Below are 15,304 nucleotides of genomic sequence, written 5' to 3'. Positions count from 1 at the left end.
CTTTGTATATTTTGGTGTGCATAGTCTAGTAAATTGTGTTTTATGATGATGTGAAAGAATGTGCTTTGTGTATAGGTGCATGAAAAGAGTGCATTTTACAACAAATCTTATGCCGATGTCAAGCTGGGTTATCCAGGTTCAGTACATCTACAATGGCTGGTGTATGGCTGAAAATAAAGTATTTTATGTGCACACATTTTCTGCTGTAAATTTGCAATACTGGGCTTATTTGGTTATTTATTTTTATGATACGAGGTGACAGTAAAGTCAGTTTTCTCAAGCTTTCTCTAAAGCGAACCTTTATAGGTCTCATTGAAAAAAGGAGGTGTTCTTTTTTCTTTTTTACTTCTTTCTTTACTAAAAAATCTTGGGATAATTCTTTTGCTGCCTTAGAATCTTTTCACATAAATCAAATCCAAAACAAATCTATTAACAAACATAGAACTATATTTTCATGCAGCAAGGGTGAGCTGAACAGCCTTGGCTTTCTGAAAGTGTTGAGGCTTTTTCTGGATTACAGAATCATTCTATCTAGTAACAAATGATCCAGAGGTGATCCAATGGTTTTACACTTCAACTGCTGCTCTTCATCCTAAGACAATAATGAATATACCTTTTCATTATTACATCCCAAAACTTACAAAACCAAATTTCCTTCTTTTTTTAAAAGGAAAGGAAGGCTGCAACAGCCAGCCTCTTCTTATAAAAATACCTCTTTCTAGGCTGTCTTGGTAATCCAGTGGCTTCAGTTACTTTTTGATTACAGGTACTTATATACCGCAGTCAACTTAAAACTGCTTTACATATATATTGTACATTCACATCAGTTCCTGTTCTCAGGGAGCTTACAATCTAAGGTCCCTAACTCGTGTTCATACATTCACATTCTAGGGCTAATTTTGACAGAAGCCAATTAACCTGCCAGCATGTCTTTGGAGTGTGGGAGGAAACCCACGCAGGTACAGGGAGAACATGCTAATTTCAGGCAGGTAGTGCCATGGTTGGGATTCGAACCAACAACCCCAGTGCTACTTGGCGGAGGTGCTAACCACATAGCCACTGTACTACCCCAGTTAGTTCTAATGCCGGCCATAGGTGGCTTGATTCAGCAGGAGTTGGCCAAAATTTGAACTGTGGGTGCCCCTGCAAGCACAATTCAGCTTGACAAAAGTCAATTTAAAAATCGACTGAGCTGGATAAAAAAAGTATCAGCCAAACAGTGACTGCATCCTATCAGATCAGCAATCTGACTCATCCGGCCTTTCCAGACAGTGCAAGCAGGGCCGAGACCTCTCTGCAGACAGCAAGGCTCTAAAGTAAAACAGCTGGGTCTGGGATCTAACCTGGCTTATAATTGGACAGTAAAGAAGTAGCAGCAGATTTATGAGATCTTCCCTGTGCACACCCCTCTTCTAAGCAGGTGCTATGCATGTACCAGTTAGCTGTAGTTGACTCCCACTGCTTCTTCTTCCTTTGCCAGTTTAATCTCTGCTGTCCAGGGAAGTACAGGTGGCTGATATTGCTACAGATTTAGGTACTAATGCCAGTATAAACAGATTTAATGGATGAGTAAACTAATGTATACATACAATACTGGATTAAATAGTGCCTAGAGTTCAACTTTAGCCCCTTCATGTCTAGGGGTAATCTTCGTGACCAGACTAAATATTTCAGTTTTGATATATGTATGTTTACTTAACAGTACTAGCTTTGCGTTGCAAAATGATTTTCACACTTTTTTCAGACATGCGAAGACATGTGAGACTTTTATTTGGGTTGTTTTGACAAACACCCTGCATGTATTTTTATTTTGTATATTTTAATATGGTGATGCAACTTGGGTGCAGTTTCCACCAAACCACATTTTCGTAGGGGCCATGTCATACTAGCAATCACTAAAGCTGGTCATACACCTTACAATAGGATTGTAGAATTACTATTTATTCTTCTTCTAGAGTTATAAACAAGTTTGTAATCTAAAGACCTACCTAAACACTCTGTTAAACTTGTTTCCTGCCGAGCAGTGCTGTTCGGGTCCCAAATTTTCACTCTTCCATTTGCAGAAGGTGGAAGCCTTTTTCGGATGTGCACATCACTGCTTGAAAGATGTGGACACTTTCTGTTTGCTGTCCTCTTAAGACCCCGTTCACACTGGGGCGAGTCGACTTTCCCGGGCGACCTGTGTATTCGCGGTGCGCAGCTCGCACCGCGACCTCGGAGTGGCCGGCACAGACTTCATATAAATGAAGGATTGGTGACCAGGTCGCCTGACAGGTCGCCCCAGTGTGAACCGGCTTTAAATCAGAACAAAATGCTTGTATCCTTTTCAACCAAGTAAACTGCCATCTTAGCCCTTTGTTTGATCTGCAACTGTCATGATACTGTGCATGTGATCAGCTATGACACCAGCCATTTGATGGTTTGACAGTTGTGTTGAGAGCACAAGAAAATGTGACAGCCTGGGAATGTTACCGTTTTTTTAAAACCATTTAATCAAAGGGATGTATTCCCGCAGAACATAACCCTCCTATCTTTTTCAGACAAGGAAGCTGCCATTCTGGCCTCTGTTTGATCTTTAACTGCCATGAGACTGCACGTTATCAGTTATGACACCAGCCATTTGATGGTTTGACTGTTTGGTTGAGAGCACAACCAATGTGAAAGTTACATTCCCGGCATGTGCCCAAATTGATGGGTTTTATTCTGCTTTTAGATCCAGAAGAGATTCTGTAGGAGATGTCAGGGAATCCTCAGAGACTGGCTAGTGTGAGCACATTGGTCAGTCTTCTTTCTGGGCTTGAGGTCTTCAGCCATCATTGTATATTGGTTCAGGTGGGATGAATGAACTCCCAACTATGTACAGGAAGGTTCATTCATCCAAGCACCAAGGTGTGTCAAGAGTTTACACCCACCTGCACATGTGCAGCTCAGGGTACATTGTAAAACATGTTGCGAGGAGGAAGGAGATCTGTCTCTTCTACAATAAAACCAATCCTGATATTAGCCCTTGTTCACATTGAATGCGGCTCTAAAATTGCATAATTTCAAAGCCGCATGTCAGCGCAACTTCAGGTGCAACTTTGAAGACATCTGTACAGCTTCATCCACAGATGTCTATGTAAGTCGCACCCGAACTCGCCAAAAATAGTGCAGTAACTACTTTTTCAAATCAATGCGGCACCACAAAGTCTGCGTCGCACCTGTTTAAACAGTGCCATTGCTGACAATAGTGTGTGATTTGTCATGCGATTTTGACCTGTCAACTCGCATGGCAAGTCGCTCCAATGTGAACGAGGGCTCCAATTGGAAGTAAACCCATCAATTTAACATTTTCAAAGAAGTTACCTTGGCATATTTTGGGAATGTAACTGTCACATTGGTTGTGCTCTCAACCAAACTGTCAAACCATCCAATGGGCGGTGGCATAACTGAATACATGTGCAGCATCATGGCAGTTGAAAATTAAATAGAGGCCAAGATGGCAGCTTCCTTGACTGAAAACGATTGTAGGGTGTACTTCCACTTTAAAGAGGAGTTCCAGCCTGTTAAAAAAAAATAAATAAATAAATAAAAGTCAGCTACAAATACTGTAGCTGCTGACTTTTAATATAAGGATATTTACCTGTCCAGGGATCCTACGATGTCGGCACCCCAAGCCGATCCATCTATCAGCTCCGGGTGACGACGCCGGCATCTTCACTAAGGGAAACAGGAAGTGAAGCCTTCACAGCCTGTTTCCTACTGCGCATGCCCAAGACACGCTGCGCTTTCTGAATGGTCCCGCTTTCTTCTGGGACCTGTGTGTCTCCAGGAAGGCAGCAGGGGGAGGGGGGAAGAAGGAGGGGCCAGAAATTTTGTAGATCACCGCACAACTGTTGTGATCTTACCCGGAAGTGGGAGCGGGTACCTGGTTTTGACAGGTATCTCCTCTTCCCCGAAAAGTGCCAAATGTGGCAGCGGAGGAGGGGGGGGGAGCCCTGCTTTAGGTATCAGAACCAGCAACTCACCGTCCGCCTACTGTATGGTGGATGTAGTCATTGTAAAAACAAAATATGTGATATAATTATTGTACAGCATTCAAATAAATACTCTGCTGTCCCCCAGTTTCTTTTCTTTAGTCTTACCCTATGTTTCCGAGCTGTATTAAAAAGGAGGACTAATTTGATTCTGCTAGAAAAGCAGAAATATGAATCTGTTTCCAGAACCTTCTGCACGTGTCTTTTAGTTCTGCTTGACTAGGCCTGTGATTCCACCCTGATTATACTATGCAAGACATCTATCATGTCCTGTCTTATCTGTTTGCAAGGCAGCTCTGGCCTCTGATTTAACTCATGGGCCTTCGCTACAAGTTGGAGTGTGATTAATAATTGACTAATGTTGCTTTTATTTATCACAGGCTAGCACATTTTGCCATTATCCAGCTAATTTATGTTAAGAGTAAGCTGTCGTTCACTGCCTCTTTTTTTTTCAGCACTACGTTTATCTCGACTTCTTTAAGTAACCAAATCCTTACACAGGGTACAGACGTAGTGGGTGCCAAAAAAGTTGATTTCCTTTTCAGTCGAGCCATACATCATCAGCCCTCCCAGCTGCAGTGTCAGCCAGTGACAGAATGACATGTGTCATTTATCAAAGGGGCCAGGGCAGGCCTTGGGAAACATACACGACAAAGCCTGAGAGAGTTCATTTTGCAGTCCCCTCCTACCCTCTGTGAGCCTCTTGCCAGGAAAGCCTGTGATGTTTCTGTCTTCACAGTGTTACTGTAAGTTCCTCAACATTCACATCATTAACCCTTTGGATCATCTGGAGAATCTCTAATAAAGGTCACGAGATCCATGAAAACAAAAACTGATGTAAGACGAGCGTTTCATCTGACAAAATGTCTTTCAGAAAGTATCTAGTGAATAGCTCGCTGTGTTCTAAGAGCAGGAAGGTTTGTCTGTCACTCTTCTGTCGCACCGGTTCTTTTTTTTTTTTCTTCTCTCCCATGAGTACGCTTTTGTGTGCAAACGTTACCTGGAATAATGTTGCTGCATGTAATATTCTGCCAGCGATCCGCAATGCTAATGCATTCTTCCTGCTGAGAAATTGATGTGAAAAATAAACGCCTAAACAGGGATGTAATCAGTCAGGCTAGCCCACACGCTAAAACGCACATACAGTGTGCATTATAAAGGGGTGGTGCGTTTTTTTTTTTTGTTTTTGTTTTTTTTTTACTTTTTCGAAGCGTCAAAAAAAATGACATTTCAATCAATTCTGTGCACCGCAACGTGCGATGACATGCAATGCAGTGAGTTGTGCTGCAGAAAAAGGAGTACAGGTTGCATTTTTACACAGCATACACCATGGTACATGTATGGTGTTAATAGGACACATAGAAAACAATTGTGAATGAGCCCTAAGTGTAGAATAAAGCTTGTCCCTGGCCATATTCGTGTTACTATTATTGATAATCTGCTTCCATGCTGTCACCTTGACATTAACTACTTCCCGTTCGCGCTATAGCCGAAAGACGGCTACAGCACGGATCTTAATTGCCAAGAGGGCATCCATGTTCGCCCTCTAGTGCAAGAGCTGCCTACACGCTCCCTGCGGAACGCGCATGGCTTGCTCTATGATCAGCGAGTCTATGAGACTCGGCTGATCACAGATCTGAGTAAGAGGCTGGTCCCGGCCCCGTACCACATGATCAGCTGTCAGCCAATGACAGCTGATCACGTGATGTAAACAGCAGCCGGAGAGCGTTTTTTTTTTTTTTTTCTCTTCACGGTGTCAGCGCGAGGAGAAAAAAAAGCCAATCACCGGCTGCTGTTAGAGGGATATCGGTCCCGAGGAGGAGAGGATATTCTTTGCCCCAGTGCCACCTATCAGTGCCCCATCATCAGTGTTGAATCAGTGTCCCCTACCAGTGGCTATCATTGCCATCCATCAGTGTCCATGAGTGCTACCTATCAGTGCCACCTATTAGTGTCCTTCAGTGCCACCCATCAGTGCCACCTATCAGTGCCGCCTTATCAGTGCCTATTAGTGCCCATCAGTGCAGCCTATCAGGGCTCATCAGTGCTGCCTCATCAGCGCACATCAATGAAGTAGAAAAATTACCTGTTTGCAAAATTTTATAACAAACTATAAAAACTGTTTTGTTTGTTTTTTTTCAAAATTTTCAGTCTTCTTTTGTTCAGCAAAAAAATAAAAACCCCAGTGGTGGTTAAATACCACCAAAAGAAAGCTCTATTTGTTTGAAAAAAAAAATGATAAAAATTTTATTTGAGTACAGTGTTGCATGACTGTGCAATTGTCATTCAGAATGCAACAGCACTGAAAGCTGAGAATTGGCCTGAGCAGGAAGGGGGTTTAAGTGCCCAGTAGGCAAGTGGTTAATGGCCCATTCTTACAAGGAACTGCATATGAATTGCAAAGGATTGTGATGCGTGTCCCTGTGCGATTCACTTGCAGTTCTGTGCAGTGTGTGCAGAATACAGGTTTCATTTTTAAGCAGCGTACACCATGGTACATGTATGGTGTTAATAGGATGCATAGAATACAATTGTGAATGAGCCCTAAGTGTAGATTAAAGCTTGTCACTGGCCATATTCATGTTACTATTATTGATAATCTGCTTCCATGCTGTCACCTTGACATTTAAGGGCCCATTCATACAAGGAACTGCATATGAAATGCACAGAATCATGCTGCATGTTCCTGTGCAATTCACATGCAGTTCTGCGCAGTGTGATTTCAGCCCATTCATTTTGAATAGGCTGAAATCACACCACACTGAAAGTATTGCATGCACTACTTTTGGAAACGCACTGCACCCACATCACATAATACATTTGTACCATGCAATCCGGTGTGGCAAACACAATGCTTTTGCAATCTGCGTTTGAGGTGTCAATAACTTTGCACTGACACCTGCTGCAGATCGCAAGAGCAGTGCAAATTGAATGTGGGAACATGGGTTTCCCGCATTGCATTCTAGTGTGAATGAGTCCTAACAGTTTTTTAATATACTACAGGTATTTATATAGCACTGGCCGTTTACGTAGGCCTTTACATACCACACATTCACATCAGTACCTGCTTGTCAATCTAATCCAGTGTTTCTCAACTCTGGTCCTCAGGGCCAACTAACAGGCCAGATTTTAAGTATTTCCTTGGGGAGATGCAGACTAGAATACTGCAATCACTGAGCAGCAAATGATATCACCTGTGATGTATTTCAGTTTTCTTACAAACCTGGCCTATTAGTGTGCCCTGAGGACCGGAGTTGAGAAACACTGATCTAATCTAATAATCCCTATCTTGCATGAATACATACACATTCTAGGGCCAATTTATACAAGAGCCAATTAACCTAGCGACATGTCATGGGAGTGTGGTAAGAAACCGGAGTACCCAGGGGAAACCCACGCAGGCATAGGCAGAACAGGCAAACACAATGCAGGTAGTGTCTTGGTTAGATTCAAACTAAAGACCTCAGTACTGTAAGGATGGTGCTTACCACTGGGCATTGCGATGCCCCAAAACAAATATGCAGTGCTTAGCACCTTGCTCCTGTGCTCAGAATCAGGGTTCCCAGACCACTCCTATCACTGAACTCTTACTTGGCATCTCCAATGGCTAAGGCCTTGCTGCCCTCTAAGACCGGGGTGGTCAACAAAGTACTGCAAACAAACAACAAAGAAAAGGCGCACTGGCCTAGAGAATTATCCTCAGTAAGGCTTTATTAGTACAAAATAAAAGTGGCTACTCGCAAACAAAGTTTGGCTCTGAGGAAGAGGCGAAGCCTTGAAACGCATCAGCCGTCATTCTATGACAGTGAACATTGCAACAATGGACTCCGACGTTTGTATTTGATATGCTGGTTTACTACTTCTGTTTGTGAGAAGCCACTTTTATTTTGTACTAGTAAAGCCTAACTGAGGATAATGCGATAGACCAGTGCACCCATTGTGATGCCCACCTGCATACATACACATACTACATCCAGTTTAGACAGAAGCCATCTAACTAATCAGCATGTCTATGAAGTGTGGGCGGAAACTGGAGTACCAGGAGGAAACTGCACAAGCACAGGGATGCCGTAAACTCCATGCAGGTAGTGTTCAAGTTCATTTTCAAACTGAAAAAAATCCTCAGCAGGAGTGTTAACCAACCAACCACTGTGCTGCCCTAATCAAAACCAGCATGCAACAAATGAAGTTTGGCCGACCATACACAGAACGCATTTCTTTCCTGCAAAGAAATTTGCACAATTTTCCCATCAACTCAGACTGTGTTGATGCGGGAATTTCTCCTGCTGGGCCATTGTCTTCTCCCGTCATAGGAAGCTCCCTCCCAGGAGAAGACAGTGATTATTGCTAGCACCTATAGGAGCCGCTAGCAATAATCACAGGTAAAACCCGGCATGCTGGTTGTACCCACACTGATCGCTTGATCAACTTGGTACATTCAGCCTGCCCATACAGGGTTTGAATGATTTGAACCATGTATGGCCTGCCTTAGACTGACATCAGAACACCTGATAATCATATCAGGTCAGTCATTTAGAAAGTACTTAAGCCATTAGATGAGCCTGACAGCCAGGCAACCAGCACTGAATGTTAGCAATGAAGGTCTCCATATTTCTTTAAAAAAGGAATTTCCATTAGAGACAGTGGAGTTCATGTGATTATCACGTTATTCTTCTGTTTGCAATACTTTTCCTTTGTTGGAAACAAGTACAAGGAGCTTTGTTAGTTTCTTTTGTACGAATTACACATCAGTTGATGTAAAATTATATAAATGCATATAAATCCATGCAAAAAACATAGTGTTAACATGTGTTAATGCATGTAAAAGCATGTAAACTGAAGTACTGGAACACATAAAACCTATAAAGTAGCAATAGCTTTTTTTTTTACATGCTTCTATTGTACTTGCTGCCACTAGAAACGAATGTGTGGATGAAGCCTGAATTATCATTGTGATGTATGACCCGTAGATATACTGATACACATAAGCTGTAGCAATAATGTCATATCTTTTTGGCATACAGCAACATTTATAATGAAGAGTGCTCTAGGTGCCTGATCAAAAAAAAGTGTGCTAGACTGGACCTTTTTGTTTAAGATTTTTATCTCTAATGCATCTGCAAAGATGCCACACTAAAAAGACTTAAGCTGGCCATACATTATACTATTTTTTTTCTTCAATTTCCTTTAGATTTACCTTCAACTATGTAGTGCAAGGGCCTGCCTGGCTGAAAACAAATTGAAAGTGTTTAGGTTTGACCTCCTATTCTTGGTAAATCTAAAGTAAAATTGTACAGAAAAATTGCATAATGTGTGGCAAGTAGGGTTGCCACCTCATCTTAATTACACAGGTTCAGAGGCTAATATAATGCACACAAGGCACTAAGTGAGTTTAATTACCACCGTAATTAGCCACAGTACCTGTGTAATTAATGTATGTCCTGATTTAAAGGGATGAGGTGGCAACCCTAATGGCAAGCCTTAGGGTGCCTCTCCAGGTTCCTGTGTCCAATCCAGTGACTCACAGTGAAGGTGCGGGCTCAGGAAATGCCAGTCCCAGCTCAATATATTCAGTAGAAGGAGAATACCCCTGATCGCTGCACTCCAGCAAGACAGTAGTTTTGATTAAAGCGGCCTAAGCCCAGCTGCGTCCAGCCCATGTGTCCTGACGCATTTCATGGGGACTCCATGATTTGACCATGAGGGCGGTGTGAAACTTGTTGGGGGCGTGGTCTGGGTGAACCTAAGCTGAGACTGCTTTCATCTAAATTACGATCAGGTCTTGCTCGGGCGTGGCCTTCAAGGGTTTTCTCCTTCTACTGCAAAGATGCCAGTTGTCTGGGGACAGTCCTGCATCTATATGCTCTATCCCTATGATACTGTATCCTGGGCTGCATCCTGAGATCAAACTGTCACCTTATTTGAGTTATGGAGCATGCAAAGTAATTCAAAAAAATGTAATATTGAGGGAATCAGGAGTCACTAGTGGGTGGTTTCTACATTAGCAGGGGCAGTGCTGACCACAAAGTGGGTGTGATATAAGTGGGACAGCCCAGAAGGAGCGCATAATATTTGTGGGTGAGGGTGACAGTGTGCCGGGGATTGGGAAGGCGATGTTGGCAAGTATGCATCTGTAATATTGACTACTAGTACATATATTTCTAGAAATATATACATTACATGTGCTCTACAAAGACAGAAAAGCTTCAGACTAAATTTAAGACCAGTAGAAAGTGTTTTAAAGCAATTTCTTCACCTATTCACCCACTTTTGTGTTGAGATCTTCAAATTTAGCATTCAGCAGTATATGACTTTGACCAATCTATTCAGATATAACGACTCTCTGGGGTTGATTTACTAAAACTGGAGAGTGCAAAATCAGTTTTTTTTTTGCCAAAGCTTATATGAACAAGCTAAAGTTAGAAGCTGATTGGCCACCATGCAGGGCTGCACCAGATTTTGCACTCTCAAGTTTTAGTAAATCAACCCCCAGAATGACAATCCTGGAGAATTTAAAGTTGAAATTTATCTATCTATCTATCTATCTATCTATCTATCTATCTATCTATCTATCTATCTATCTATCTATCTATCTATCTATCTATCTATCTATCTATCTATCTATCTATCTATCTATCTATCTATCTATCTATCTATCTATCTATCTATCTATCTATCTATCTATCTATCTATCTATCTATCTATCTATCTATCTATCTATCTATCTATCTAGTGCTTAAATTATTATTACGTTAATGTCCTTACATCACTTTATTGGTGTCATATACGCACCTTCATTACCATCTTCTGGCATTAATGCTGCACTCTCTAATTTGCCATTTCAAGCTTTTTGTCGTTAATGAACATAGTCCTTTATTCTACTGCTGTGAAGTAGGAATACCTTATGTTGCTCTGTCTGGGTAGGTTATCTGTCTTTGTCATTCGAGTTGCTCCTTTACCCAACAGGCGAATTAGTGAGCTCAGGTGGTTTTCGTTGGCTGGACCAGGGAGACAAAGTCAGGCCGTGGGAAGGCATGTTTGTCTCATTTATTCCCAGCCTGCAAGTTTTAATAAATTCCGCCTTGGCACTCATCAGCAGTGAAAGCCATTACTACAAAATTGCAGTTTTGTGCATGGAGCTTGAGAATATGCAAATGCCTCTTATAGAATTTTCCAGATATCAAAGACTTCTCTTTCATGGTCTCTTGAGGACAATATAAATCCATATTATGGAAGCACAAGATGAAGCTCTGGGTGGAAAGTGTTAAAATCTCTTAGTGAACTGTGTGAATGAAAGTAAGCATTTTGAAGGCAATTTAGAATATGAGCACTAGAGTGTAGTAGAGTGTATAGGAACTGATTACAAATTGGATGTGTCTATTCTGCCACTTAACCTCTGCGATGCTGGGGGTTAATTAAAATAATTATTTATACTTTTTGAAAATTAAAGGGCCGTTCCTAGGAGCAGCAAGAGAAGAAGTGTTTGTTTTACAGAGTTCTTCATCTAAGAAATGGGATTGGTTGGTTGGCTGACATCATAGCTCGTAGAGGAAATAGTTAATGGATATAGTTACCATTCTTGTGACCTAATGTGATTTACTAATCATACATCTTAATGCATCTAGGGATTTCATAACTGAACATTACTTCATTGAATCAACATTGCAACATCTTTGTAACAACTGTATAGTCACCTTGCAGGGAGCCAATCAATGATCATTTTTCATGCTAGGACTATGCAAGTCTACCTAAAAAGGATCATTGGTTTCTTGTTTTTTGGAAAAGCTGTGAAGATTTTCATTTTTTCCATATTTGAAATACATGCTTTGAAGCCAAACTTCAGGCAAATAACTAAATACACAGAGGACATATACGGTATATTGGGCATTTTACCCACCAAAGGCTTTGCATTTCTGTCCACCAAAGGCTTTGCATTTTTGTCCACCAAAGGCTTTGCATTTCTGTCCAGTCCTGAGATTTACACAGCTTTGTCACACAGAACAGCTCTTTCTGACAAGGCAAGAGACCTGACTTTTCTCTTCTGCTGTGAATTAACTCTTACAGGTCTTGTCCTTCCCCCAACCTGTAAGCAGCAAACAGATGTGCTCATCCCTCTGTCACTGATCTCTCTTCCTATCAGCATTGTTCACCTTTAGTCCATGAGCACTGCAGTGTACGCGAAAAGTTCCTTTAGCCAAGTCAAATTCCAGTACTTACAATGCTTTATTAAAAAAAATATATAATATTTAATGACGTATTAAAAGTCACAGAACTGCATTAAAGTTCAATTTTAATCTTGCACTTGATGAGCTACATGTGTAGTATCTGTATTTTCATGGGATAAGAGTTATTTTTTTAAAAAGTGGGGGGTTAGAAGTTCTGCACCTAATATGTAGAGTATGTACTTGGGTGTTTAGGTAAGAAGTGCACCTAGAAATATCTGCACATGCCTGAAGTCTCGCCACCCATTTGCTTAAAAGCCAATGCTTTTTTGATCCGGTACAGCTCCCATACTTACTGGTATCAAAGCTTGTTGATCCCCCCTGCCTCCCCTAGATTCCTTGATGCATCACTATGGTGGCAGTTTCACTAACTAGTAGCCATGAGGAGAAAGACAGGCGTGGGAGACTACCTTTTATAGTACTGAGACGTGGCAAAGCCTTGCCCAATCAGAGCAACCCAGCATTTAAACAGAGTGGAGGGACTAAAAGCTGGTGTAAATATATGGTACCTGCTCTTCATATGTTGTACATTTCAGCATATTTCCCCATGTTGTATGCTTTTAAACACACTGAAGGTGCAAAAAAATAACTGGACATGCCAGAAATGTAGTATGCGCCTACCTTCTTCTTCATTTGACAACACAGCTTTACTAAGCACATGGTGTCAGCCCTGCCTACTTCATTTCTGATGGATTACAAAGAAAACAGTTCTCCCCTTATATCGTACCGTATTTTCCGGTGTATAAGATGACTGGGCGTATAAGACGACCCCCAACTTTTTCAGTTAAAATATAGAGTTTGGGATATACTCACCATATAAGACTATAAGACTACCCCTCTTCCAACGCACACAAAATAAAAATTAAAAAAACTTCCTGTTCCTGATCCTGTTGCTATAGGAAACATATGCCTGAAAATTAGGTTTGCAAACACCTCAAATGAAGACCATCACACTTAACCTTGTTATAAATGATATAGGGTTTGCAATATATTTCTCTAACCTTCAAGCTCACCTGGATGCACTGATCACGTCATTTCATGGCAACGGAGTTATAACATTCATAAATGATGTTCACCTGTCTGGCCCGCCCTTGTATCCTATTACCGTACCTTCTTCTCTGCCTCTCAGATCTCACACATGCGCTCCTGCACCGCTTTACTGCAGTCCTCGGGAGCGAGACGCAGAGAAGGAGGTACGGTAATAGGATACAAGGGTGGGCCAGACGGGTGAAAGAGGCATGTTTTTCTGGTCACATCTTCTTTTTTCCATACCCAGGGCATAACATAGTCTCTGAGACAAGGAGGGCTGGGCAATCCAAGCAGGCTTACAACCCCGGGCATACCACGGCCGTTTTTGAGCCCCCCCCCTCCACCGCATATTCTCCAGTTCGGCTCTGAAGTTTCAACATCCGCCCTATAAGACGACACCCGGTGTATAAGACGACCCCCGTCTTTTGAGAAGATTTCCCTGGGTTAAAAAGTCATCTTATACGCCGGAAAATACGGTACTCTCCTTATATGCGATGCATACTAGCACATTATGCATTTACTTTGCAGGGAAGAAAAAGAAAAAAGGACGAGTTTACTTCTTCTTTAATATCAATGTAAAAATGGTAAAATATCTATTTAAATTTAGAAGCCAGAAAGCTAAGTCAGGTTTTTGTTTTAAATATGGAGGGGCGGTTGTACAGTATACATCTTGCAGCAGAAACCTTTGTGTTTTTGTTGTGCCTCGGGAAAAAGCTTAAATATATCCTATACTTTCATAGTTAATAGCCCTGCTGTACATTTGTGCTGTGTGTTGCTGCGTTTTTCTAGTTATTGGATTCCATCATGGAAACAAAGAATATGGATGCTAATATTCTGCGAAAAAATCAATACTATATGTTTAGGGATGGTTTTTATGAATTTATCACAGAAAAAATATGGAATGAATTTTTAAATATCCATACCCAAGCGAGCAGAATGAGCAAATTTTCCCAAAGTCAACAACTGCGGCAGCTTTAACTTTTAAGTACAATGAATGAGCAAATGTCATCATGTACACACTGCAAAATGAGGATGCTAAGAGCATTATATACAGTACCTCTCATTTGTACTGCACTGCGGAAAGTAATTCTCTCTCTTACATATACATCAGTGTTTGATGGCAACATTGATCTGCTTCCTCCTTATCCATTCCACCAAAATAAATACGTTTTTAGCTGAGGATGTAAAAAGCTATCAAAACTAGTTAGAGGATATGATGGCTGGAGGAGTAAAACATGTTTATGCATAAATGCAAATTAATATTTTCATTCAGATTTTCAATTACATTCCATAGATCAGTGGTAAACTTGCACAACAGCATAAATTATTTTTACTTTCCAAACACTGGAGCCTTGTGCATGGACAAAAAAAATGTGTTGCCTTTAGAACCCTTCTGAGTTCCTTAAAGTCTTAATTTTTAAAAAATGACAACTGAAACCAGATTGGTAACTATGGACAACTTCAGCATTTTCATGAGGGTGATGACTGTTTATAAAGTTAAACATAAGTCTAAATGTTACACTATCATATAATATTTATAGATCAGCAAATCCTTAAAATCCTCCAGGCACTTTCAAATGTTAAGTAGCCAAAACATTCAGAAATATTTAGCTGTGATGGTTTTAAAATGGGCAGTGGTAAAATACGAATTATTATAAGTTAAAGTGGTTTTTAAAGCCTAAAACCTTTCTTTTACCTAAATGCATTCCTTGCATTAAGATAAAAAATGTTTAAGCATCAGTGTCCCCCCTCGCCTCCCTTTTTACTTACCTGTGCCTTCATTAGATCCAGCGTTGTGCCCATCTGCAGCTCTTTTCGCCCCACACTTCCTCATCTCTTGGACTTGGCTGAGGCAGTGGTAGCCATTGGCTCCTGCTGCTGTCAATCAAAGCCATGACCAGGGAGTGGGGCCGAGTCCCACTGTCTGTGTCAATAGAAGCAGACAGCGAGGCTCAAGAGCAAGTCTGCACGAGTGCCCCCATAGAAAGCAGCTTTCTATGGGGGCAATTGGCAGAGTGGAGGAGCTAGGAGTGAAGG

At 41.3% G+C, this 15,304-nt stretch overlaps 1 protein-coding gene across 6 annotated transcripts in view; it reads left to right on the top strand.

The window, feature by feature from the left end:
• Positions 1-15,304, top strand: part of TSHZ1 (teashirt zinc finger homeobox 1) — a 309,638-nt gene that overhangs the window by 55,851 nt on the left and 238,483 nt on the right. Inside the window, exon 1 of one of the 6 annotated variants that reach the window (XR_014225299.1) lies at positions 4,699-4,762. The exons of 4 other annotated variants lie outside the window; for them this stretch is intronic. Coding sequence is in view for 1 of the 2 variants with exons in the window: in XM_082258301.1 (XP_082114427.1) it covers positions 4,738-4,762 (25 nt within the window). In the remaining variant the exon portion in view is untranslated. Of the gene's footprint in view, positions 1-4,698; positions 4,763-15,304 lie in introns of those variants that run through there. One more of the 6 variants, XM_082258301.1, reaches the window with a different exon arrangement.

This window comes from Pelophylax lessonae (genome assembly GCF_965119305.1).
Source record: "Pelophylax lessonae genome assembly, chromosome: 5".
Lineage (NCBI taxonomy): Eukaryota > Metazoa > Chordata > Amphibia > Anura > Ranidae > Pelophylax > Pelophylax lessonae.
The sequence above is the reverse complement of the archived record's forward strand: the minus strand, read 5'-3'. Positions and strand labels throughout refer to the sequence as shown.